This window comes from Megascapheus bottae, chromosome 15, assembly GCF_031878675.1.
Source record: "Megascapheus bottae isolate mThoBot1 chromosome 15, mThoBot2.hap1, whole genome shotgun sequence".
In the NCBI taxonomy this organism is placed as follows: domain Eukaryota; kingdom Metazoa; phylum Chordata; class Mammalia; order Rodentia; family Geomyidae; genus Megascapheus; species Megascapheus bottae.
In genome coordinates this window covers 25,143,549-25,170,014 of record NC_143523.1, presented here as the reverse complement: position 1 = coordinate 25,170,014, position 26,466 = coordinate 25,143,549, and the positions used below count along the sequence as shown (strand labels likewise).

At 43.3% G+C, this 26,466-nt stretch overlaps 1 protein-coding gene across 1 annotated transcript in view; it reads right to left on the bottom strand.

The window, feature by feature from the left end:
• Positions 1 to 26,466, bottom strand: part of Pik3ap1 (phosphoinositide-3-kinase adaptor protein 1) — a 105,205-nt gene that overhangs the window by 49,552 nt on the left and 29,187 nt on the right. Inside the window, exons 2-5 of the mRNA XM_090346159.1 lie at positions 6,323 to 6,459; positions 1,495 to 1,639; positions 465 to 607; positions 200 to 332 (exon numbers count right to left, since the gene is read on the bottom strand). Of these exons, the coding sequence (XP_090202285.1) occupies positions 200 to 332; positions 465 to 607; positions 1,495 to 1,639; positions 6,323 to 6,459 (558 nt within the window). The remainder of the gene's footprint in view (positions 1 to 199; positions 333 to 464; positions 608 to 1,494; positions 1,640 to 6,322; positions 6,460 to 26,466) is intronic.

Sequence of the window (26,466 nt, the reverse complement as noted above, 5' to 3'; positions counted from 1 at the left end):
TTAAACAATAATGGCTATAATCATAGTTGCAACTGGGAGGAATCCCTAGCTACTCCGTACAGCATGGATCTTTCTCAAAGGATAGACTGTAGAGCAGGTACTAGCCTGAAGGTACATGTATGGCTTGACTGGATCCTGGTACTAGCAGTTTGAAATTGGCCCACTGCTGGCTAGTCCTCACATTAGATTGTTGACCTACTTGTCATCATATCTTCTTCTTCCAGCTGGTTGATTCCAAAGAGGTGCAGTCCACTTGCAGGGATGTTGTTTTTCAGGGATTCTGTTAGCAGTTTGTCCAGAGTTTCTGTGTTGTATGGCACAATTTTAAAGGCCTAAATTAAATTTTAAAAAAAGGTGAGGATAGTCTTAAATCTAGTTGTCTTCTGCCCAGCAGATTGAAGGCTGAAAATCTATGAGCAAAACATATGTTCCTAAAAGCTCAGATCTCTGTTTAGTATCCTTACCTGACACATGAACTCCACAGGATTTGCAGCATTAGACAATAAATTCCCAATTTCTTCCATGTCAGTATAATAGCTGATAAAGGTTTCACACACCACTAAGTCACCAGAATATATCTTCAGACAAACATTCCCAGATGAAAGATCTGAACAGAAGAAAAGATACTATATAATTTCCAGGAAGGGAGCCGGGAGTATGGCCTAGTGGTAGAGTACTTGCCTAGCATGCACAAAGCCCCATGTTTGATTCCTCAGTACCACATACACAGAAAAGGCAGAAAGTGGTGCTATGGCTCGAGTGGTAGAGCTCTACAGTTGAGAAAGCCCAAGCACAGTGCCAGGCCCTGAGTTCAAGTCCCAGGACTGTCAGAAAAAATGCCCAGGAAGATTAAAGATCCTGAGATAGATATGATCCATCTGGTAGAAAAAACAAACTGGTTCTGGAAGAAAGTCCTTGGAGGTGAACTGGGATGGGAGATGAAAGGAAGGGTACAAGGACGTGAATAAACCAGCACATTGCAGAACAGTTCTTTTCACTCCGTCTATAATTTACGTTTTGAGGGATTTGCATTTGTTTTCTGTTGGTCTAATACTTCAAGTGACTTTAAGGCACTTTCTACAAAGGCCAGTGGCTGCAGAAGGTAAGAGGTCCCCTAAGGTGACACTGTTTCTGCCTCATGGGGCCAGGGGAATTGCTCCCTTGCGCTGCTCTGTCAATACTACTTGTCGAGTCTATACCACCGGAAGGGGTTTTGAGGGGGAAAGAAAAAAGTTAAAAATACACCGACCACAAAGATTTGATTCACAAAAGAGGAAATGCAACAAGTAGAGAACATGGAAAAACATTCAACCTTCCTCGTAATCAAGGAAATACAATTAAAATAATGAGCTCAAAACTAAACCACATTTGGCAAAATTAAAGCGCCAAGGCCTAGTGCTGGTGGTGGTATAGCTTATTAATAAACAATAGCTCAACATAATTTCAGAAAGCAATTAAGCATCTGGTTATCTTGTTACCACCAGGGCTCCTTACCAGGAGCCTTCACGGAAATGGTGTATTCATTCTCCAGTACAGCCTCCACTCTGATCGATGGAGAATCCTCAGGACAAAACTCGGCTTCCGTCGACACCTTGTCATCCAGCTTACATCTCACGATGACATACACAGTGGTTTGGGCCTGGAACAGGATACAGATAATGGTCTCTTTCCCTCTCCTTAGGTGGCTGAGCCAGAGTATGTTCCCAAACCCTGGATCTCTACAGTGAGGATGGCCAGGTCAATAGGCCAGGACTGGACAAAATAAACATTTATAAACCCTTAGAGCAATTTGATGCAGTGCTTTTAGCTACTGGATTCAGTAATTTGTTTAAGAAATGAGGCTTGTATTTTATATATCTTTTGGCTTCATTTTATATTTTAGTTTTTGTTGTTGGTGGTGGTGGTGGTGATGGTGGTAGTTATGGGGCTTGAACTCAGCGCCTAGGAGCGATCCCTGAGCCTTTTCACTCAAGACTGGTGAGAAGAGTTTCCATGGACTTTCCTGCCTTAGTTGGCTTCCAACTGTAGTCCTCATATCTCAGCTTCCTGGGTCACTAGAATTATAGACAAGAGCCACCAGCACCCTGCTTTTAAATTTTATTTTGTTTTTGTCGGTTGTGGGGCTTGAACTCTGGGCCTGGGTGCTGTCCCTGAACTCTTCAGTTCAAGGATACTGCCCTACCCCTGGAGCCACAGCCTCACTCCAGTTTTCTAGTGGTTAATTGGAAAAAAAGAGTCTCACAGTCTGTAGTGTCTAGAGTGGCTTTGAGCCCTCCTCAGATCTCAGCCTCCTCAGTAGCTAGGATTACAGTCATGAGCCACTGCGCCTGGCTTAAATTTCATTTTTGAATCATTATACCATCAAAGAATTTGGTGATTTTTTTTAAAAGTCTTTCCTTACAGAAGCACTGTTCTACACCAGTCCTGCTTCTTCAAGTGTGACCAGGGAACCAGCAACATTGTCCTCCCTAACTCTCTGAAGCCTGTTAGAAATGCTGGCTGAGCTGGGTGTGATGACTCAAGCCTGTAATCCTAGCTACTCAGGATGCTGAGATCGGGGATCATGTTTCAAAGCCAGCCGGGGCACTAAAGAACATGAGACTCTTATCTGCAATTAACCACTAGAAAATGGGAAATGAGGTGTGGCTCAAGGGATAGGTAGGTAACCTTGAACTGAAGAGTGAAGGGACAGTGCCCAGGCCCAGAGTTCAAGCCCCATGATCCACAAAAAAAGGAAAGAAAGAAAGAAAAGAAAAATGCTGGCTGTTGGCTGGGAGCATGGCCTAGTAGTAGAGTGCTCGCCTAGCATGCACAAAGACGGGTTTGATTCCTCAGTACCACATACACAGAAAAAGCCAGAGTGGCACTGTGGCTCAAGTAGCAGAGTGCTAGTCTTGAACAAAAAGTGTTCAAGGACAGTGCCCAGATCCTGAGTTCAAGCTCCAGGACTGGCAAACAAGCACAAAAAAGAAATACTGCCTACAGGTCCATCCTGGACCACTGACTAGGATCTGTATTTTAGCGAGATACACGGGCCTCTGCACCATAGAGAATGAGAAGCTCTCGCCTCAAGAAGCCCTCTCAGGCTGCACTCCTGGAGCTGCTGCTAGAGGAGCAAAAGTGAAGGTGGGGGGAGAAAGCTGGGATGCATTAAGCAACAAGCACCTTGGATACATATTACACCTTGCTGCAGGATCTCATGTTGAACAAGCCAAATGACATTACAGGTGAGTATCCTTAATCCTCAAATCCAAAATCTGAAATCTTCTACCCACAAGGGAAAATTCCACACCTGATTCATGTGACAGGTCAAAGTAAAAGTGGATAAGCATTAAAATATGGTTTAAAAAAATTGTGTTTGGGGCCAGGAGTTTGGCCTAGTGGTAGAGTGCTCGCCTAGCATGCACGAAGGCCTGGGTTTGATTCCTCAGTACCATATACATAGAAGAAGAAGGAAAAAAAAGCTAGAAGTGGTGCTGTGGCTCAAGTGGTAGAGCTCTGGCAAAAAAAAAAATTGTGTTCGTATTCTTTACCTGATTTATGTAACTGTAACACCTATGTATATCACCTTCATAATAACAACAATAAAAAGTTATTTAAATTACTTTCAGGCTATATGTATAATGTATATATGAAATAAATGAATTTTGTTTTTAGATTTGAGTTCCATCTCCCACATATCTCACTATGTCTATGAGAATAATACAAAAGCCAAGATACTTCAGCATTTCAGATCAGAGACATATAGCTTACCTTGATATCATTGATCCAGTTAAGACTGAACTGGCAAGGATAGGCCCTCTAAAAAATGGGGGTATGGGGAGATGTCTAGCCAGAGATAATATCCAAACTTTTATTCTGCTATCAGGTCATCATTTTAACTCTCAGTGACATAAGCTGAGAGTTGGTGGGCTGGGGCTTTTGGAGGCTGCTAAAGGTAGATGCATATTCTGTGATTTGTTGGCACACTTGTTACAGGCCCAGCCCTCTCCTTCCTGCATGTTGGCTCAGGGAAACGGGATCAAAAAGAATGTGTATCTGACCTGTGTCAGTCAAAACCTAGCACCTGCCAAACCACTCTTGGAACCAGAGATCTAGAGTAGGTAATGAGAATCCTGGGTTAATGGAAAGCCAAGAAAGGAAAAGGAAAGGGAAGTTGAAAAATCAGGCAGGTGCTAGGCACTGGTGGCTGACATTTGTAATCGTAGCTATTCAGCAGACTAAGATCTGAGGATCACAGTGAGAAGCTAGACTGGGCAGAAGAGTTTATGAGATTCATCTCAACTTAATCACCAAAAAAGTGGAAGTAGAAGCATGGCTCAAGTGTAGAGCATCAGCCTTAAATGGAAAGCCAAGAAGTAAGAGCATGAGGCCTACTGGAAAGAGAAAGAGAGAGAGAAAGAGAGAGAGAGAGAGAGAGAGAGAGAGAGAGAGAGAGAGAGAGAGAGAGAGAGAGAGAGAGAGAGAGAGAGAGACAGAGACAGAGACAGACAGAGACAGAGACAGAGAGACAGAGAGAAGGAGAGAGAGAGAGAGAGAGAGAGAGAGAGAGAGAGAGACTAGTGAAATATGTTTTGGTTCTGAACACAGGTACCCTGTTACCTCATCAGAAGGTGATTGGGGGAGGCAAGATTCAGTCATAGGAAAGTGAAAGTGAAATGTCCACACAGGCCAGGCCAGGAAGGGAGAATAGGAAAGAACAGCGAGTCTGCCTCTATGGCTCTTGATTGTAATCCTAGCTACTCAGGAGGCTGAGATCAAAGCCAGACTGCGCAAGAAAGTCTGTGACACTATTATCTCAAATTAACCACCAAAAACTAGAAGTAGCTCTGTAGCTCAAAGTGGTAGAGTTCTAGCCTTAAGTGAAAAAGCTCAGGGACAGTGCGTAGGCCCTATGTTCAAGCCCCATGCTAGGAGGAACACAGTTATGGAGACCAGACTGAAGGAAGAGCATCCCAACCAAAGGGCACTAATTAGTGACTCAGACTCAGACCTACTAATACCAGATTCCAGTTCTGGAAACTGGAAAGACAGATTTGATGTCTAATATTTAAAACACTGTTAAGTCCAAACCAAACATGTCTGTGAGTCAAATGGAGTTCAAAGAAGCAACTGGAATCTCCCACACAGGAAGCCTTTGTCCCAAGTCTAATGGCCTTAGCATCCAGAAAACCATTCTTGGTGTGCCAGTTGCCACACTCTCCATGGCCCAGGCTCTCATGTCTGATGTACCCACCAGGAGCCTACAGTAGCAAGCTTAGCAAGGAACATGTATCAACAAAGAAGGCCTTTTTTTTTTTGGTAGGTCACAGAGCTGTCCCTGAGCTCGTCAGCTCAAGGCTAGTACTCTACCATTTGAACATAGTACCACTTCTGGTTTTCTGATGGTTAATTGGCGATAAGAGTTTCATGGACTTGGGCCAGGAGTTTGGTCTAGTGGTAGTGTGCTTGCCTAGCATAAACGAAGACCAGAGTTCGACTCCTTGTTACCTCATAGACAAAAGCTGGAAGTGATACTGTGGCTTAAGTGGTAGAGCTCTAGCCTTGAGAGAACCCAAGGACAGTGCTCAGGCCCTGAGTTCAAGCCCAAGGACTGACAAAAAAAAAGTTTCATAGATTTTTATGCCCAGTGTTGGCTTTGAACCACAATCCTCAGATCTCAGCCTCCTGAGTAACTAGGATTACAGGCGTGAGCCACCTGTACCTGGCTTAAAGAAAGCATTTTAATGCTCCAGACTAACATATATACTACATATTTCTTACCAGGAAAGGAAAGAAAGTGGAAATGTCAATAGCTCACTAAGTCATCACATTCAAGTCACCTGTTACTATATGCCCCACTTTAAAAGTGTTAGCCACAGGGGCATTTATCCATAGTTTTAGCAAGCAATATTGGCCAATGAGTTGCAGTTATCAAGCTTTAAAGCACTCCCTTGGGCCAGGCTAGTGGTCAACCAACATAGAAGCAAGCTCCCAGCATGCCCTTCTTCCTTCAAGTCTCACTGGAAGTGTTGGTGTAAGTATCTGGTAATGTTCATGTCTGCTGGCCTCTCACATGTTCAATATTATTAATCAATGAAACAGAAGTCTGAGATCAATGGCATGTTATACCCCTGGCTCATTTCCTTTTGGCTTAAAAGAGCTAAGTATGTTCAAAGCCCAGATAATGGGATCCCCCCAGGAAACCCTGACTATTAACTGCAGTGAGGTACAAGGTAAGAACCTCCTTCTTTACTGAAGCTGAAGTGTCCATTTGAAAAGCCCCTGTTCTGGACATATATCTAGAGGACCTCCCCTCCGCCCCCCCCACCAGGATACCTACCCCACAGCGAATTCGATCGGGTTGCACCACCATCAGGTTCCCAGGCGTGGGCTCCGATGGCAGGACTGGTTGCTTGGAGTGAGGAAGGACCTTCTCGTCCTCAGGCTCAGTGTCAGTAACTGAGTCACAGCCAGAATCTACAGAATAGAAGACACAACTGAATGGAAATGGAAGGAAGAAGAAATGGTGGGCATGTTCTTCTGCACCAGAGCTCCAACCAGCACACACAGGAAATATCTGTAGATGTCACACAAGCTCAAGCTGAAGAAAGTAACTCAGGAAGTTACAGAAGAGGATTCAGTGGAGAAAAATCAATCACCATGTAGTCCTCAGAGTAGGGTGAATGCAAAAGAACAATGTGGAGAGGAAGGGTGAAAAGTTTGAGGCCAATGAATCTGTATTCAACCAAATGACTTCTGGAAGCTTCACATCAGAACTCCCTGCTGGGATTAAGGATAACTAAGGAAAGAGAGGTCAAGAAGGGGTTATTGAATAACAGTAAGTGAGAAACTCTCCAGAAAGCCATAAGGTGTCAGGGACATGTCTGGACATGATTCCACCTCTGCTAGCAACAGTGAGAAACAATTATTTTCAACAAGACTTAGATCACTTTCCAAATCAATACCACAGCCAATACCACTAAAAAGATGGCAGCTCGCAGATTTGGAATAGAGAGCAGGAATGTGCAGACACGTGGGGCATGGCCCTGACAATTTGATATTGCAATATCACCGACATGGTACTACAGGGCTCTTCTATAGTGCACTAATGGCAGCCCTCCTGGCAAAACTACTTGCAAAATTGTGTGTGTGTGTGTGTGTGTGTGTGTGTGTAACTATATACAGATGGCAAGTAGCATATGAAACCTGTTGCATATCATATGTCGTTAGGGAAATGCAAATTAGAACAATGATATAACTGCATATCTACTAGAATGGCCAAGATGCTTTCAAGGATATAGAACTCTCATCCATTGCTGAATGAGAATGTGAAAACACTCAGGAGTCTAAGACCAGATGATTGTGGTTTGAAGCCAACCTAGAGGGGAAAGTTTGTGAGACTCTACTGGAAATAGAGCTGTGGCTCAAGTGGTAAGGCACTAGCTTTGAGCAAAAAAGTTCAGGGACAGTACCAAGGTCTCAAGTTCAAGCTCTGATAGATAAATAGATAGATAGATAGATAGATAGATAGATAGATAGATAGATAGATAGATAGCATAGGTAGGTACATATATACATACATACATACATACATACATACATACATACATACATACATAAAAAGAGGACAAAAACAGTTTGGAAGACAATTTAGAGCAACATTAAATAGACTTTTATCATTCAATTATGCAGTCATGTGCCTTAATATTTACCAAGGAACACCAAGAAAATGCACCCACCCATCAGTGGCTCATGCCTGCCATCCTAGACACTAAGGAGGAAGCTGAGACCTATGGAATCAGGGTTCAAAGCTAGTCCAGGAGATTCTGGTTCAAAGCTAGTCTATGAGATTCTGTTTTCAGCTCTCATAGACGTTGGACTGGAGGTGTGGTTCAAATGATAGAGTGCCAGCTGTAAACAAGAAAACCAAGCAAAAGCAAAAAGCCCTGAGGTTCAAGTCCTAGTAGAGGCACACACTTACACACACGTGCGCACACACACGCACACACATAAAGCATGTACACAGATATTTATAAGAGTTTTATTCCTATCAGCCAGGCACAGTGGTTCATGCCTATAATCCTAGCTACTTAGGAGGCAGAGCACAAAAGAATCTGAAACTCTTATCTCCAATTAACCTCTAGAAAACAGGAACAGCACTTGGCTCAAGGGCAGGTCAATGATAGGGTGGTACTTGAGCTGAAGACCACAGGAACAGTGCCCAGGCCAAGTTCAAGCCCCATGACCCACACAAAAAAGTTTTATTTCTATCTGCATAACTTCATAAATTTTGAAGCAACTAAGATATCCATCCATAGTTAAAGGGGTAAGTACACTTCAGCATAATCAAACAATACACTGAACACAATGCTAAAAACAAATGAGCTAACAAGCTACGAAAAGACATAGAGGAAACTTCCATGTATAATGATAAATAAAAGAAATATTTGGAGGCTATAAATTGTATGATTTCAACTATATCGCAGTCAGTAAAAGGGGAAACTATGAAAAGGATCAGTGGATAGCAGGGTTAGAGAGGAGAAGGGATGAACAAGTAGAGCACAGAAGATTTTTAAGCCATGATATTTCAGCAGTGAATGCACATAACCATACAGTGGTCCAAGTCCATGAAATATGCAATACCAAGTTTGAACCCTAAAGCAGGGTGCTGGTGGCTCACATTTGTAATCCTAGTTACTTGGGGAGGCTAAAGAACAGGAGGATCAAGCTTCAAGGCCAGTCTATGCAGAAAAATTTACAAACCCCCTTCTCAACCCTGATGGGCAAAGTGACGCACAGCTAACAAACCAAGAGGAAACTGAGATTGAGTTGGTCATGATTTGAGATCAGCTCAGGCAGGATATTCTTCAAGTAGATTGATCACAGTCTAGGCACACGTACCCAGAAAGGAAATGAGACCCTATCCTAAAGATAACCAGTGGAAAACAATGGTAGAGGCATGACTCAGTAGTAGAGTACCTGTCTAAAAAAAGTGAGGCCCTGAGTTTAAACCTCAACACCACCAGAAAAAAAAAATTAATGTAAATAGCAGGCAGTGAAAAGTCATTACAGGCTAGTCAGTGGTGACCAATGTTACAGCATCTGGTGCCAGACTCCAATAGAATTGGAGGCTGTGCATATATGAGGATGGGGAGGGTATTGAAAATCTCTCCGTCATCCACTTGATTTTTGGTGTAATCCTGAAATTTCTCAGAAAAACTATCCTTTAAAAAGATGAATCAAGTTGGGGGCTGGTGGCTCATACCTGTATAATCCTAGCTACTCAGGAGGCTGAGATATGAGGACCATTGTTTGAAGCCAGCCAAAGTAGCAAAGTCTGTGAGACTCTATATCTAATTAATCACAGAAAAAGAGGGAAGTGGTGCCATAGCTCAAGTGGTATAGTGTAGCCTTGAGCAAAAGGAGCTTAGAGACAGTGCCCAGGCCCAGGCATGGCAAAAATAAAACAAACAAAACCTGTTAAATCAGCAGGACACTGCTGGTTCCTCACATCTATAATCTATCTACTGAGGAGGCTGAAATCTGAGAATAATGGTTGGAAACTGGCCCCTGGCAAGAAAGTCCATGAGACTCTAATCTCCAATTAAGAACCAAAAAGCTAGAAAGGGAAGCTGTGGCTCAACTGGTAGAGTGCTAGCCTAGGGCAGAAAAAAGCTAAGGGACAATGCCCAGGCCCTGAATTCAAGCCCCAAGACAGGAACAAAGAATCAAGCAAAAAAAAAAAGTTAAATCAGCAGAAAATAAAGGAAACAGTTGCTGAGAAAATGACTTAGCAATTTCTGTTGGCAAATATTAGCTACTATGGAGTGGGGCTAAAATACTATTTAAATTCTTCCTAATTCTCATAACTCCAAAATGATGTTCAGATGCATTATAGATAAAATTATTTGTGTGTGTGTCTGCTGGTCCAGGAGCTTGAACCTAGGGCCTGGCACTGTCCTTGAGCTTTTCTGCTCAGGGCTAATGCTCTAGCAGAGTGAACCACAGCTCCACTTCTAGCATTTTTTTTTTTTGTAGTTAATTGGAGATAAGAGTCTCAACAGACTTTCCTGCCCAAACTGGCTTCAAATTTCAATCTTCAGCTCTTAGCATCCCGAGTAGCTAGGATTATAGGCATGAAACACCAGTGCCCAGACTGATTATTCTTTTGATAGAAACAAAAATATTCTAAAAATGATACTGGTGAGAGGGGCAAAATCTGTGAACATTCCAGAATCCATTGAATGATACTCTTTATGTGAGTGCATAATACATAAATTATATCTTAATAAAATGCTTATCAAAAAATCTGGTTGTAGCTAGGTGAGGTGGCTCACGCCAGCTAGGTGAGGTGGCTCACGCCTGTAATCCAAGCTACTCAAGAAGGTGAGATCTGAGTATGTTGGTTCAAAGCCAGCCCAGGCACTACAAAGCCATGAGACTCTTATCTCAAATTAATGATTAGAAAATGGGAAATGGGACTGTGGCTCAAGGGGTATGGCAGTAGCCTTGAGCTGAAGAGCTCAGGGACAATGCCCATGACCCACAAAAAAAAATCTGGTTGTAAATCATAAATTAGTGAACAGTTTGCAATAGATATAACAAGGAGTTAATGTCTTTAATATATGAGGGGTTCGCAGAAATTTCTTTAAAATCACCCAAATCCAAGTGAGCAGGTAATTCCCAAAGAAGACATATAAATGCCATCCCCACTCAAAAAAATGAAACATTATTCACTCTTCCTAGTCATCACAGAAATGCAAATAAAAATATGTCATTGTTATTATACCTTTTCTGAATTAAAAGCAATTTCAGGTTTACTTGGTGTGCTGTTTGAAGGTTTCTGCAGGATAAACACCACAGCTTGATGCTAAGGGATGAATGAACCTTCTAGAAAGCCATGTTCCCAAATTCAAGGAAGGAGAAAAATAGCCCTGAAAATGATCACACCTTTTGTCAATAATTCTACTTCTGTACGTCTCTTAAGGAGAAGAAAATAAGTTTTATTCTATCCAAAATAGAAAAATGAGCCAAGCTGTCTTTGTATCAGTAGGGGGGAAAAAAACTAAACTAAAAGCAATCTATCTGAAAGAATATTATACACGTTCTTCTCTGAGTTGCAAGTGACACAGATGAAGTAAAAAAGCAGAATATCAAATTATAGAGCTTACACAGCAGGATTTCAATTATATTAAAAAAAAACCCACATTTTTAAAGGTCAGAAGAAACTGTATGTCTGGAATTTGCCTGAGTTCTTTCCTCCCTCCCTTCCTCCTTTCTTTTTTTCCCCTTCCTTCTACCTTTATATGTCTTTTCATATTTCCCACAGTGAGAAAGCATTACTTTCCTCTTGGAGTTTGAGCAATGAGAAAAATAGCAATGAAACTATTGTTAATCATTTTGCCAGTGAGCGCAGCTTGACATAAACGAGATTGATCCTCAAAGCTTGGCACTTAGCGGCTATTCCCCAGCTCTCAGTGGGCCCACATAAACACTTCCCATCTCCAAAGCTACCAGCAGCTCACTCACTCATTTCAGGAAACCAGGCAGGATGTCATTCACGCTGCAAAGTGATGCTGGTGATGGTGACTGACAAGCCACAGCAACCTCCTTTCCAGCACATTGCAGAGAAGCTGGCATCTAACAGGGGTAATGTCTAAGCACTTCAGCAGTTTCTTCGGCAGGGCGCTGTTGGGTCAAGCCTGTAATCCTAGTTACTCAGAAGGCTGAGAGCTGAGGATCAGGGTTAGAAGCCAGCCATAGATAGGGATGTAGCTCAGTGGCAAAGCGCTTGCCAGTACCAAAAAACAAACAAACAAACAAACAAACAAAATTCCAGCAGTCCATCAGAAAACTGAAAGTGGTACTGAGGCTGAAAGTGATAGAGTGCTAGCCTTGAGCAAAAGAGCTTAGAGACAGCGTCCAGGCCCTGAGATGAGAACCTATAACAACTACAAAAAAAAAGCTTCCTGTGAAGGAAAAGCCTACTCAAACATTAAATACCACTGGGACATTCTTGATAGAAAGATGAGCACAAACTTTCCCACTTGGTCACAGAGCTTCCTCCTCATTCCCTACCCTACCCACTACCCTGAAGATATTATTATCTTGTTGCCCAAGATTCAAATAGCAAATGTTTGAGTGCAGATCCTCTGAAAACCCCAAGATTCTTCCCAAGTACAGAGCATTATTATCCCCACTCCTTTAAAACTTAGCACTGAAATTTTTGCTTATCCACTCAGCTTTTATGAAGTCCAGAGAACTTCTGGAGAAACCATAGAAAGACTTTCTTTGGGAATTCTGTTTTCCCCAAGTCTCACTCACAGAGAACTCACTTGGCAAATGCTCAAATCCAGTGACAGCTAATTTGCCTTCTTTCTCTTATTGCACAAGAACAAGCTAACATGGTATTTTGCTTTTTGCCCTGCTACTAGACAGCCTGTGACAAACTTGGGCCCTGGCTGGCCTCTCAAGCCTACAATCTTCCTGCTAGATCCTCTCCAAAATGCTGGATTGCCACTAGTCCCAATTAAATCTTTTAAACTCTTGAAGTAATTGATTCTGTGTGTGTGTGTCTGTCTCTCTGTCCCTCTCTCTCATGCACATTTTAAGGTTTGAACTCATCACACTGTCCCTGAACTTCTTTCACAAGACCCCACAGTTTCTCTTTTTTAATGCTCTATTGAGTTTGGAGGTTGCCTCAAACACTCAGGACCATCAGCAGTTTCAAACTGGTATCTGACCAAGTCCTCAGATACAGTTCTCATGAGAATGTGCATTTGAACTCTTCTTTTAGATAAGCCTTTCAAACAGAATGCAAGGGTGCTTCAGATTACCTGGATGATGGATGGTGTACAGTCATATCCAGATGCGGGATGTTGATTCCACATTTGTATTTTGTGTTTGTGTTTATTTTGTGATTAGGTTATGCTGTGCTAAAAGCTGGAGACTGATAAGGAAAGAAGGTGGTATGTGATTGAGGCATTTGTGCACAAAAATTTCCCTGTACACTACTGTAAATACAGAAACATGGTAGAAGAGTCAATTACTTTTTTAAAATACCATGGGTGAGATTCAATAGTCGTCCCTCCCCAACAGACTCAGCAAGAGTCATGCCTTACTGGGCATGGTGGCTCACGCCTGTAATCCTAGCTACCCCAGAGGCTGACATCTGAGGATTGAGAATCACGGTTCAAAAGCTAGCCCAAGCACTAAAGTCCTCTGTAAGACTGTGATCTCCAATTAACCACCAAAATTGGAAGTGGAGCTGTGGCTCAAGGGGTAGAGTAATAACCTTGAGCTTCAGAGCTCAAGAACAGCGCCCAGCCCAGAGTTCAAGTCCCATGACGGAGAAAAAAAAAAAAAAAAGAAGTCACACCTCATGCCACTTCCTGACAGCTCAAAGAAGCATTGTCTTTGAGTAAGTGAATGTAACCCATTTGCCTTTTGTTTATTTCACTCACATATGTGTGTTTCTTCATGTGTTTTGCTTTTGAAGTTGGAAGATTGCAATGAATGTAAGAAGTTAAATGTGTCTACACAGATCTCAACAACATCAAAATGCTAGTGGCCCATGCCTATAATCCTAGCTCCTCAGGAGGCTGAGATCAGAGGATCCCATTTGAAACCAGCCTGTGCAGAAAAGTCCATGAGTCACTTAGATGTAGTTACCCAATCCAAAGCTGGAAGTGGAGGTGTGGCCCAAATGGTAGCATGCCAGCCTTGGGCAACAAAGCCAAAAGAGAGTATAAGGACATGAGTTCAAGCCCCAGTATTGGCATCGAAACAAAACAAGCAAAATAGAAAAATACCACATAGGTGATTCAAGTTACAAAATGTTGGGAAGAACTACATCATGTTATCTGACTCCTATTTTGTGAAAGTAAATTTATTGCGTTGTTTAGATAAGGTCTCATGATGCTGCCTTGGAGCTTGTGAGCCTCCTGCCTGGGCATCCTGAGTGCTAGGATCGCATAACCACCCCTGACTATTTTTAATTTTTTTTTCAATAAGGTGATCAGCAGCTGGGAAAGCAGGAAGCATCATGTTTACAACAACTTTGGATAAGAAGAAGAAAAAAGAGGAAAACTAAGGAGAAAACTTTCCACTGAGAATTAAGAGCTTTCTTTCCATCAGTCTAGTCAAAACAGGAATGAAACAGAGAGTCCAGATGTGTTTCTTTGTGGTGGGAGAAGTGGGAGAGGTCACCAGTACATGGCCAAGCTTTGCGTGTGCCTGAGAAAAGGAGTGAAGGAGAGTCAAAAGGTATCTTGGGGGGCTGGGAATGTGGCTTAGTGGTAGAGTGCTTGCTTAGCATGCGTAAAGCCCTGGGTTCGCTTTCTTGGTATCCCATAAACAGAAAAAGCCTCACGTGGCACTGTGGCTAAAGTGGCAGAGCGCTAGCCTTGAGAAAAAAAAAAGAAGCTCAGGGACAGTGCCCAGGTCCTGCGTTCAAGTCCCAGGACCGGCAAAAAGAAAAAAAGAAAAAAAGATATCTTGGCAGAATGGCGGAGCGACCAAGCAACTCCAACTATTGGAGTCCATGAATGAAAGAGCTGTCTCTTCTGCGTTGACATCCCAAACCCAAGATTCAGATTTAGTCATCACACCCTGCATATAACTATGGGGCAGGAATACAGTCTCTTGAGAAGCACGTAGGGACTTTTCCACTCAAGATAAAATCTGTCAGCTGGTATGATGCTCATCCATCCTACTCAAGCCATAGTGACAAAAACCTGAAACAGCTCTTTCTCAAAGTTATGAAGAAAATGTTCCGAAACCTGAAGTTTCCTAATCACATCCATGAAACATGTACCCTGCCATTTCACACCAGCCTAGACTCCATGTGGGAACCCCAAAGATGAGGCCTTCACTATCTTAGCCCTTAAGGAGTTTAACTGGGTTAAGGAGACGAGGCTCCATGTAAGAAATGGACAGAACTGTGTGATACTTTACCATCAGGGGATAATGAGTGTTGAGAAATGTGTATGTGACAAACAGCAGAAGATTAAAGAAGTTGAGGAGAGCCCAGCAAGGGTAGCTCAAGCCTGTAACCCTGGCCACTCCAGAGGCCAAGATGGACAAGGAGGATATACCAAAATTCATTTGGATACCAAATTGATCCTTCTGAGAAATGTAAGATATTCTCCACTTAAATTAATAACTCATAATTTATTCTTCCATTTTCTAATAATATTCATTGCCCATCAGTGAAAAAATGTCCACAGCTTAGCCCCTGCCACTCCAAGAAATATAAGAATGAAAAATGTGCAGTCCTCACTGATACTGTCATGACCTAGAAGGATTTTCCTCGCAGAGGTACAGTTAAAGGCAAGCAATATACATTGGGGCTACAGAAACAATGTAGGGATACTTCCTATATGTGAAAGAAGAAAAAAGCCTAGCTGTCTGAAAGCTCATGCAAAGGGGTGGGGTCTGAGTATGGAAGAGCTAAAGGCAGTCTCTGAACTAAATATGGAAAATGCATTTGATCTTTCTAAAGGCTCAAAGAATTGTCTTTTCTTACTTAATAGGGCCTCAGAATAGGGCCACTTTTTTCTAACTTCTGGTCACAACTAAGAAGAGGTGTGGCTGGCCACTCTGTCCCACATGGGAAGCTCTGCCTTCAAAACGTACCAAGAGCCGTGAAATGGTGGTGTGCAATGTGGCCAAGCTAACATCCTGCTCTATCTACTTTCAGGAACAAATATGATGCTGGCATCAACTGATGTCTGCAAAGTGTTCCACAAGCATGGTGCATAAAATGCTTAGCAAATGATTCTTAATAAGGCTATAAACATTTGTAATATTTACACTACACTTGTCTTATTTATATTTGGTAATAGCTTAGAGACTCAGTGTCCTGTCCTGGCTATTGTTGTGTCCTTAGAAAGCACAAACACCTGGCCTTCATCCTAAATATATACCCAAACGAAGGAGCCTTTGGCTCTACTGCAAATAAACAGAGTTCACAGGGCAGAGGAGAATGATTTACCATGGTGGGACTCAAAGCTTGAGTTTCGGTAACCTCCCCCCCCAGCTTCCTGGCAAACATTGACACTGTTTTTTCAGTTTCATCATCACCACAGGCCTTTCTTTGCCCTTGTTCACCCACTTTGGCTAATGGGTATCAAATTTTCCATCCAACTAACCCCCTTTCACTTATAATACCCCCCAAAGAGATGAACAAGCACCCAGCCTGCCAAATCATTGGCTGTTACCACATCACACAGTCATCACACTGATGGTAGAGAGGGTCAGTGGAATACCAGGCAAGGGTCTGGCATTAACGTTGAGGGAGGCAGGGCTGGGATGTAGCTCAGTGGCAAAGCACTTGCCTAGCAAGTGCAATATCCTGGGTTCAATCCCCAGTACCAAAAAATGAGTTAATTACAGAGATCAATGATTGACCTTGTCATCTGTGTGTCTATGTGGGGGGACGGTGTATGTATGTATATGTTGGGGTTCTTGGGTTTAAACTCAGGGCCTGGGTACTTTTAGCTTTTTTGCTCAAAGATGGCACTCTTGAGCTACCTTACTTGCAACTTTTTGCTGGTTAATTGGAGTCTCACTAACTTCCTTGCTCAGACTGGCTTTGAATCTCGATGTGATCTCAGGCACTTGAGTGGCAAGGATTACAGGCATGAACCATCAGCGCTTAGCTTGACCTTGTCATCTCTATCTTCTTCACGGTAACAAAAACTGTCAGATGGAGTCCTAAGAACACATTTCCAACTCAGACTTCAAATAAACTCAGGATGCCATTCTGCCTCCCTGAGAACAAGGAGAGTGAGGAGGAGAAAGGTGGAGGAAGGAGGAGGAAGGAGGAAAAGGACGAAGGAGGAGAAGGAGGAAGGAGGAGGAGGAGGAAGGAGGAGGAGGAGGAAGGAGGAGGAGGAGGAGAGAGGAAAGAAAGAAAGAAAGAGAAAAGAAAAGAGAGGAAAGAAGGGAGGGAGGGAAGAAATCCATTCCTCCCACAATCGCACACTGATTTTTTTAAAACTCAAGTGGACTCACATGTCCCATGCCACCTGGTTTGCCCTCCAAATTTTCTGTGGCCTGCTGCAGATTCCCAGGGCTGCCTAGTTTCACACACATGTGTGTTCTTGCATGCTGGGCAGAAAGTCCCACAGTATACCAACCCAACTCTTTTTCGGCTCACATAGACAAGTGACAGCTTTTTGAGCATTCACCAAGAATCAGGCAAGATAGAAGGGACCTCAAGCTTCTGTGACCTATATTCAGCTCCCACCTAGACAGTCAAAATAAACTACTCAAAGAGTTGAGGATTTTTCTTCTCTTCTCTCTTGAATCCACAATACCTGCTCTTGAGCTTGGACAAAAATAGCACCCCAGCTATGGCTCCCATGACAACCACAGAATGCATGTTCACCCTGTCTATGAAGGATAAGTCTGATTGTGGCTCTACCAACCCTCTAACTTTCTAAGTTCAACCTTTAGAAAGCTTTCCTCAGTAGCAGAATTGAGTAGGAATTGAGTTGCTCCCTCCTCATCCAAAAGCTGGGGCATATGGAGTTCTCGTTACTAAGTTCTTCTGAATTTTTTTTTATCATTCCTGGGGCTTGAACTCAGTGCCTGAGCACTGTCCTTGGGCTTTCTCAAGGCTAGGGCTCTACAACTTGAGCCACAGCACCATTCTTCTGAATATTCAATGTGTTCTCACTTGTTCCTTTCAGTGGCCTCAAGCATGTGTGACAGAAGTGCCCATTCTACTTCTCAGAGGGAGGCTGGGGCACACAGACTGCCCGGGCCAGGGTTAATACCTGTAATGGCAGAACTACACTCAAGGGTAAAGAACATGAGAGGCCAGCGGGCACAGTGGCTCATGTCTGTAATCCTAGCTACTCAAGAGGCTGAGATCTGAGGAACAAGGTTCAAAGCCAGCCCCACCATGGACACAAAAGGACCTGAGACTTATCTCCAATTAACCTCTAGAAAACTGAAAATGGGGCTTAGCTCAAGGGTAGGGGACCTTAATAACAACAATCACTCAAGATAAAGCTCTTGTTTCCATATCCAGGAGACATTCTATCATTTAGCCTCATAAGGGTAGGGTGGTAGTCTTAGTCTGAAGAGCTCAGGGATGGCGCCAAGGCCAAGTTCAAGCCCTATGACCCACAAAACAAAACAACAACAAAAACAAAAAAAAACAAAAAAAAACAAAAAAAAAAACACCATGAGAGGCAGGGGACCAGAAGATGGCTTAGTAGTAGAGTGTTCATTTATCTAACATGCATGAAGCCCTAGGTTCGATTCCTCGGTACCACACACACAGAAAATGTCAAAAGTTGCGCTGTGGCTCAAAGGGTAGAGTGCTAGCCTTGAGGAAAGCCCAAGGACAGTGCTCAAGCAGCTGTCAAGCAACACGTACTAAGAGGGGAAATGATTCTACTGGGTAGGTGACTTCTTAGTCACAGATCAAAATGCTCCCAATGTCTCTAGGATATAAAACCTGAGAAGGGTGGAAAAATCAATTTACCATGGGTTTCACAAGAGTCCACCTCTGATCCTGACTCATTTCTAGGGCTCTTCTGATCAGCCACAGGTAACCTAAAAAACTCAGCAAAGCTTCCTTGGATGACTTCAGCAAGATCCTTAGGCAGCACTATCCTAATGCCCCCGGCCCCAAGGAGGAAGCCCGCCATCAAGAGGCCCAGTCTGGAGGCCCGCAAACCCCTGTTTCATCTGCCAGGAAACCCCAGTGTTGCTAGCAAAGCAAGAGATGCCCACAGCCCCACGAACTTCCCCAGGCTTTCTCTTTCTTCATCTGTTTCCGACACTTACAAATATGCTTCCTCTCCTTTTATGTAAATTTGGTTCAAATGGCACAAGGAAGGCTTGTAATGAGGCCATTAATAACTGGTCTTTTAATAGGCTCCCCTTAGTTTCCTGGTTCAGGAATCAATTTCAATCTAAACAGACATTGATGTCTGGACTTACTGGCTTAAGAACAGACAAATGGGCTTTGTTTGGGGCAAGCCAGGCAAAGGTAGTTTCCATTCATGCAGCCAAGAAGTGAGAGGCTATTCCTTCTGAATGAGTCACCCCAGTCCTCAAACTTCCAGGTAGGCTTGATAGTGTTTACTTTTCCCCAGATCTTCTGACTCCTCAGCATTCTGACCAGCTGATGCCAGGAAATTGACTGGTCAGTTTCGCTTTGCTTTTTTTCTTTTTTCCTTAGTATAGAGGGGCTTTCTAGTTCTTACTCTTCACTGAAAATACTACGAGGGCTTCATGGTTAAGGTGAAGTAGGGTGACACTTTCTTGTAAAGAACTTAAGGAAACATGAGACAAATAAGATGGCACTCCAAATTCTGCCTTAAAATTGTAACTCCTCTAACCTAAAAGTTGCTGACTATCTCAACAATAACACCTGAACTATGAAGGGCAAGGCTCCAAACACATGCTATAATATTTCCTAACATTCTTGCAGATACTCAGAGATTCTGGAGAGGCACATCCTCCTGAGTCACAGAAAACTGGTTTTGAGTTCCATTTCTGCCCTTTACTGAGAACTGAGATTTTCCTTAGCTTCTCTTTCTACTCCTTTAAAACAAGAAGCTATTCACCTGCCTGGCTTATTGTACCAGCTTATCCAGACTTAGTGATAAACATGCAGAAACCCTTGGAAATTTGAAAAGTGCTAGACAAAGTTAAAGCAATTAATATTGTTTATCTGCTGGCCAAATTGTTCTTCCACTAGACTATGATTTCTAGAGAGTAGATTCCCTGATATTTATTCATCTTTGTACCTCCTGAGCCTATACTATAGTTTAAAAAAAATCAATAAGTGCTTCTTGCGTGAATGGATGAATCGATGAATAAGACCAATCACATATGTTACTAGCAAGGAAAATAATACCCTCACCTCAAAGCAAGCAAGGCCTTGGGCCTAGAGGCTAATAGTGTGGAATCTAAGGAGAGAAAATGGAAACATTGAGCTCCTATTTTATGCTACCAGGCTGAGCCAAACTCTCTCCCGAATTCTGCATAAAACCCTGTTAGTCCAGGTCTACTGAGAAATATAGGATTAAATGCAATAAAGCATATAAGAATTTCTCTAGGCAAAGTGCCTGAGACAGAAAATGGGGAAGGAAGACTGAGAGAACCTTGAAACTATGAGCTGGAATAAACAAGATGGGGGGAGGGAGTTTGGCCCAGTGGTAGAGTGCTTGCCAAGCATGCACAGAGCCCTGGGTTTGATTCCTTGGTACCACATACACAGAAACAGTCAGAAATGGTGCTGTGGCTCAAGTGGTAGAGTGCTAGCCTTGAGAAATCTCAGGGACAGTGCTAAGGATCTGAGTTCAAGCCCCGGGACTGACAGAGGAGAAGGAGAAAGAGGAAGAGGAGGAGGGGGAGGGGGAGGAGGGAGGTGGGATTGAGTGGAAGCATCAGATCTATTGAGCAACATAAGAAAGGTTTTGCAAACCTGTCAGGGAGCCTTCAAATTAGCATTGGTCTCTTCGAGTCCTGTGTCTTCTAGGAAATGGCCTGCTGTAGTATTCTTGTCACACTCATACTGACTAAAAGCAGCCTATGAAAAACTGTCCTTTGGTGAAATGCTACAGGAGTGGTGCCATGACAGAGTATAGAATTGCTCTTGGGCAATTACCCTCTGGTAGCTAGTAGTCTGCGAGGGATATTCTCGGGCCACCACATGGATGGCAGAACTGAGGAGTACCAGAAATCTAGATTGAATCCTGGCTCTCACCAGCTGGTTACCTTAAGTTACTCACCTCCTTAGAACCTCATTTTTCTTATTTATAAAATAGAGAATATGCTGGTGCTGGTGGCTCATGCCTATAATCCTAGCGACTCATGAGGCTGGGATCTAAGGAACTTGGTTCAAAGCTAGCTCAAGCAGAAACAACAGCGAGACTCCAATTAGCCACAGGAGGAGCAGCAAAAGGAGAAGGAGGAGGACTCAAGTGGCAGAATACCAGACCTGAGCAAGAGTCAAGTGAGAGTATGAAGTACTGAGTTCAAATCCCAGTTCTAGCACTAAAAAAATAAATTGATTTAATTAAATGGAAGCTACGACTTCTTTCTCTCCGGATTGTTATCATGGAACAGAATATCACTCATATCACAAGTGTCAGAACATGTGCTCCATAAAAGGTATCTGGCAATTTTTGATGATGATGTTGGCTGTAATTATTACCAACAAAGAGTTTCTGTTAACCATTAGTAGCTGAGAACAGCTCTTATTAGTACAGCTCCTATTATTGGAGTTTTAAGAGACTCCAAAACAAGGGGACAGGGAACATTAGCCTCAAAAGTCATAGCTTGGCAGGGTCACAAACAACCAAACCAGTCTGTCTACAATTGAAAGGTCAGAGGGACTTTCCCAGTTTGGATATTTCCTGGAAGGCCTCCAGGATAGGTTATATTGTGCCAAAACCAACCTAGAACTTCAGCCATCTCTCTTCTGCTTGCCAGAGCTTATCTGCAGTGTCTTCAGTCTGTTCCCTGCCAGGAGCCAGACTACTGGTCTGACTTTGGAAGAAACCCCAGTCAAGCCAGCTTCCTCCAGAAGGGAGTCATCCTTACACTTTTCTATGCTGCCCATTCAGGAACAGCTACCTGAGGACTCCAGTTGGCCTGCATCACTGTGATCTTCAGTGGTTATTTTTGGTTTTGCTCCTTCTTTTTTCAGTGTAGCCATCTTACTACATCTTACTGCAGTCACAGAGTGTCGCCTCATTGGGCTGGCTGAGACACGAAAGAATTACAGATTTCATAGTCCCAGCTGAGTAAGGTGAGCCCTCTTTCAACATGGAATGGAACCCCCAAACTGAAGGCCACTGCTTCGGAAGCTCTTTGTCTTGCCTCCCATTTCCCAGAGGTCACACACACACACACACACACACACACACACACACACACACTGATCTTTTCCCAAATAATAATCTTCATATTAGAGACTTTTCTAGAGTTGTAAATTCTCACGTTGGGGCTTAAAGCTAACACTTGAGAAGCCTAGTTTCGTTATGAGGTTAAACAGCAGAAGGCACAAGGCAAAGGACCGGCTGTCATCTGCTCTAAGCTGAGCTGGGCCTCCGATCTGAGGAACGCGGAGGCCACGCTGAAGCGAAAGGAAAGCTGCTGAGCGGTAGAGAATGCTGACCACTCCGACCACTTGTGCATGCCTCCAGTGTGAACACTGAGCCCAGCTCTGCACCTGACATCTCCACAGGTCCTTCAAGCCAGAGCTGGGCAAGTGCTGGACCAACTGCACACCAGACATGTCTCCTGTCTGAGACAGACTTGCCATCACCAGAGAGACACTGCTGGTTGTCACCTTCTGAGCCTATAACACAGAACAATAGTGATAAGCTTCACCACTAGCCTTGTCATACCACTGCTCTGTGGCCTGTGTATGTTTCTCTTTCTCGCACTCATCACACTGGTAGAAAAACCAGTTTTGTTTGGTTTCTTCCCAAGTTCAAATTCATTATAAAATGACCCCCTGAGGGAAACCTGGGCTTTTTCACATTCCTATGAGAATGTTAACTATTCATGAACAACCATTAACCAACCTGTCTTGGTGGATCACTTCTCCTCTCAGAGGCCAACTGCCCTGGGTGTTAAGATAGAGTGAACAATGTAATTTGGTTTCTGAGACCCTGCCCATTGCTGAAACACCCATGAGTCCACTGACCTTGCAACTACCTTTTCACTAAGCACAAAAAAATGCGGCCTTTGACCCTAAAAATATTTTTTACAACATTTCCCCAAAAGGCCCAGTTGAGTCAGGTGCAGTTTGGGATACAAAGTGAGAGAACACATGTTCCCATGCAAGATCACACTCATGAAGACAAAATGGAAGTTCCACCGTCATTCTATACACAGTTAAAGAACCACTAGAAGCCTAGTTGACCCTGGGATCGGAATCAAGGACGATCTCTCTCCATGCTGCTTATCTCTCAGTGTGCTTATCAGGCAGCACAGATTTGAGGATCATGGTTCAAGGCTAGCCTGGGCCAAAACCTCTGTGAAACTTTAACTACCAAAAGCCAGAAGTAGAGCTGTGGTTCAAGTAGTAGAGTGCTAACCTTGAGCGAGGAAAAGCCAAATCTGAATTGGTTTGCTAGCCTATCATAATAAAATACCCACACTGAGCGACAATGACAGAAATGTACTATATCACAAGCCTGGAGGTACAAATTTAAGATCAAGGACTCAGCATAGTCAGTACCTTCTCAGGCATCTCCATGGCTTGCCTGGGGTCTGTTTTATACTGTGGCCTTGAATGTTCTTTATTTGTGTGTGCATATCTATATCTGAACTGTTCTTTAAAAAAAAAAGTCAAGGGGCCGGGAGTTTGGCGTAGTGGTTAAGAGTGCTTGCCTAGCATGCACGAAGACCTGGGTTCAATTCTTCGGTACCACATACATAGAAAAAGCTGGAAGTGGTGCTGTGGCTCAAGTGGCAGAGTGCTAGCCTTGAGTAAAGCCCATGAACAGTGCTCAGGCCCTGAGTTCAAGCCCCACAACTAGCAAAAAAAAAAAAAAAAAGAAAAAAGAAAAAAAAATGTCGAGCCAGGAGTTTGGCCTTCTGAGTAAGTCTTAACATTGGATTCTGGACACAAAGACTAAGGCCAGGGCATTGGGCCTTTCCTATAAGGACAACCAAAATCGAATTATTTCTAAGGTGATTGATTCTGAGATGAGTTTCTTTGAAAGAAGACTTTGATTTGGGGAAAGTATTAAAGAGAAAAAGCATTCTGAACCAAGCATGATAGTGCAACCTGTAATCCCAGATACTTGGGAGGAAGAGGCAGCAGGATACAAAGCCTGAGACCAACTTAAACAAAGGTTAACAAATCCAATCTCAAAGCAAACTAAAGGGGCCAGGAGTGTAGTCTAGTGGTAGAGTGCTTACCTAGCATCCATGAAGTCCTGGATTTGATTCCTCAGTACCACATACACAGAAAAAGCTGGAAGTGGTGTTGTAGAACTCTAGTCTTGAGAAACTCCAAGGAAAGTGCCCAGACCCTGAGTTCAAGCCCCAGAACTGGCAATCAATCAATGAATCTGAAGAACAGGGCTCAAGTAGGGAGTGCTTGCCTAGCAAAGCCCCTGGATTCAATTCCCAGTGCCATAAAGAAAAAATAAATTCCAAAAACTTGGATACCATTTCTACATAACCAAAATAGAGATGTTTTCACAATCTAGGCTTGAAGGAGTTCTTGCATGAATAATTTGTAATGGAGAGGTTAAAGAAAGAGTTAGATAGTACCTAGGAGATGAATTCATTGCTTTCCAATCTCGCGTAGGATATAAGCATTAACAATTGCACCTAGGGCACTGAAAGGTAACCTGAGTGCCCATGTCATAGAGGGACCATATATGTTTCCACAACCTTGTCTGGGGTTAGACTTGGGCAGTGATGGCTTAGCATTTTCCCTCATGGACTTGGACTCAAGTTTCTACAGCTATGGTTAATGGAAAGCATTTGGTGTACTGCCTTTAAGAAATATACGTGCCGGGCACGGTGGCTCACACCTGCAATCCTTGCTACTCAGGAGGCTGAGATCTGAGGATCAAGGTTCAAAGCCAGCCCTGGCACAAAAGGACTTAAGACTCTTATCTCCATCTAACCTACAGAAAATGGGAAGCGGGGCTTGGCTCAAGAATAGGGTGGAAATGGGCCAGGAGTTTGGCCTAGTGGTAGAGTGCTTGCCTAGCATGCACGAAGACCCAGGTTCAATTCCTTAGTACCACATACATAGAAAAAAGCCAGAAGTGGTGCTGTGGCTCAAGTAGTAGAGCCCTATCCTTGAAAAAATCCAGGGACAATGCTCAGGCCCTGAGCCCAAGCCCAGGACTGGCAAAAAAAAAAAAAAAAAAGAATAGGGTGGAAGCCTAGAACTGAAGAGCTCAGGGATAATGCCCAGGTCCAGGGGTAGGATGGTAGCCTTGCGCTGAGAGCTCATGGACAGCACCCAGGCCAAGCTCAAGCCCCATGACCCACAAAAGGAAGGAAGGAAGGAAGGAAGAAAGAAAGGAAGGAAGGAAGGAAGGAAGGAAGGAAGGAAGGAAGGAAGGAAGGATGGAAGGAGAGAGAGAGAGAGAGAGAGAGAGAGAGAGAGAGAGAGAGAGAGAGAGAGAGAGAGAGAGAGAGAGAGAGAAAGAAAGGAAGGAAGGAGAAAGAAATACACATGCCAGAAGTCGAGGTATGGTATAAGAGGTAGAGCATGAGTAATAAGCAAAAAAGGCACATGAGAGTATGAGGCCGTGAATTCAAGCCCAAGTACCAGCACACACACACACACACACACACACACACACACACACACACGAAGCAAATCTATATGTAAGGAATAACTATACACCAACTTCACATAAATGCAAAAGGATTAACTAGATGGCACTAAAGGCTGAGATTTAGATAACCAAGCACTAGTTAGGGGCTGGGAGTTTGGCCTAGTGGTAGATAATTAAATACTTGTTCATGATTAAATTTGTTTTAATTGATCCTTAACTTTAATCTTAGACGAAATCACTTGAGGCAAAAGTCTTTCTCTGGGTGGATTTACAATTCTGTATGTGTGTATCTGTGTCTCTGTCTGAGTGCGTCTGTGTGTCTGTGTATATGCTCATCAGTACTAAGGATTCAATTCAAAGCTTAGGCACTGTCTCTTAGCTTTTTCCATCAAGTCTGGCACTCTACCACTTGAGCCACAGGTCCACATGCAGCTTTTTGGTGGTTAATTACAGATAAGAGTCTCACAGACTTTCTTGCCTGGGGTAGCTTCAAACCACAGTCCTCAGACCTTAGCGTACTGGGTATCTAGGCTTGTACTACTGGCACCTCCTTGGGTGGATGTACAATTCTTTTTTTTTTTTTTTTGTGGTTGGTCATGGGTCTTAAACTCTGGGCCTGGGCACTATCCCTTAGCTTTTCAGCTTAAGGCTACCACCCTACCTCTTGAGCCACAACACCACTTCTGGTTTTCTGGTAGTGGTAAGAGTCTTGTGGACTTTAGTGCCTAGGCTAGCTTTGAACTGGGGTCCTTAGATCTCAGCCTCCTGAGTAGCTAGGATTACAGGTGTGAGCCACCAAGCCGGGCTGGATGTATGTACAATTCTAATTGTTGATGTTACTACCCCTCTCCCTAGCTTTTATCCTTCTTGCTGGTAAGAATAAGGGCATAAAGACTGAAAGATGTATGAAGCCCTTTCAGCCCAGCTCCTGCATTCAACATTTGAATTTCTTTTCCACAATTCAAATGCCTACCCAATGCCAGTGAAAGCTAGCACATGGGAGTTCATCTTTACAAGAGCTGCCTTCCCTTTAATTCTCTCTTCTTCAGTGTCCTCAGAGAAGATACTGAAGGGACAAGGGAAGCACCTTTCATGTTCCCTGAACTACTTTATAACAGGCTCACCCAGTGGGTGAGTCTGTGTCAGTATGATACCCAGGAGAGAGGGAACTCTGTGACCCTTGGCTCCTTTT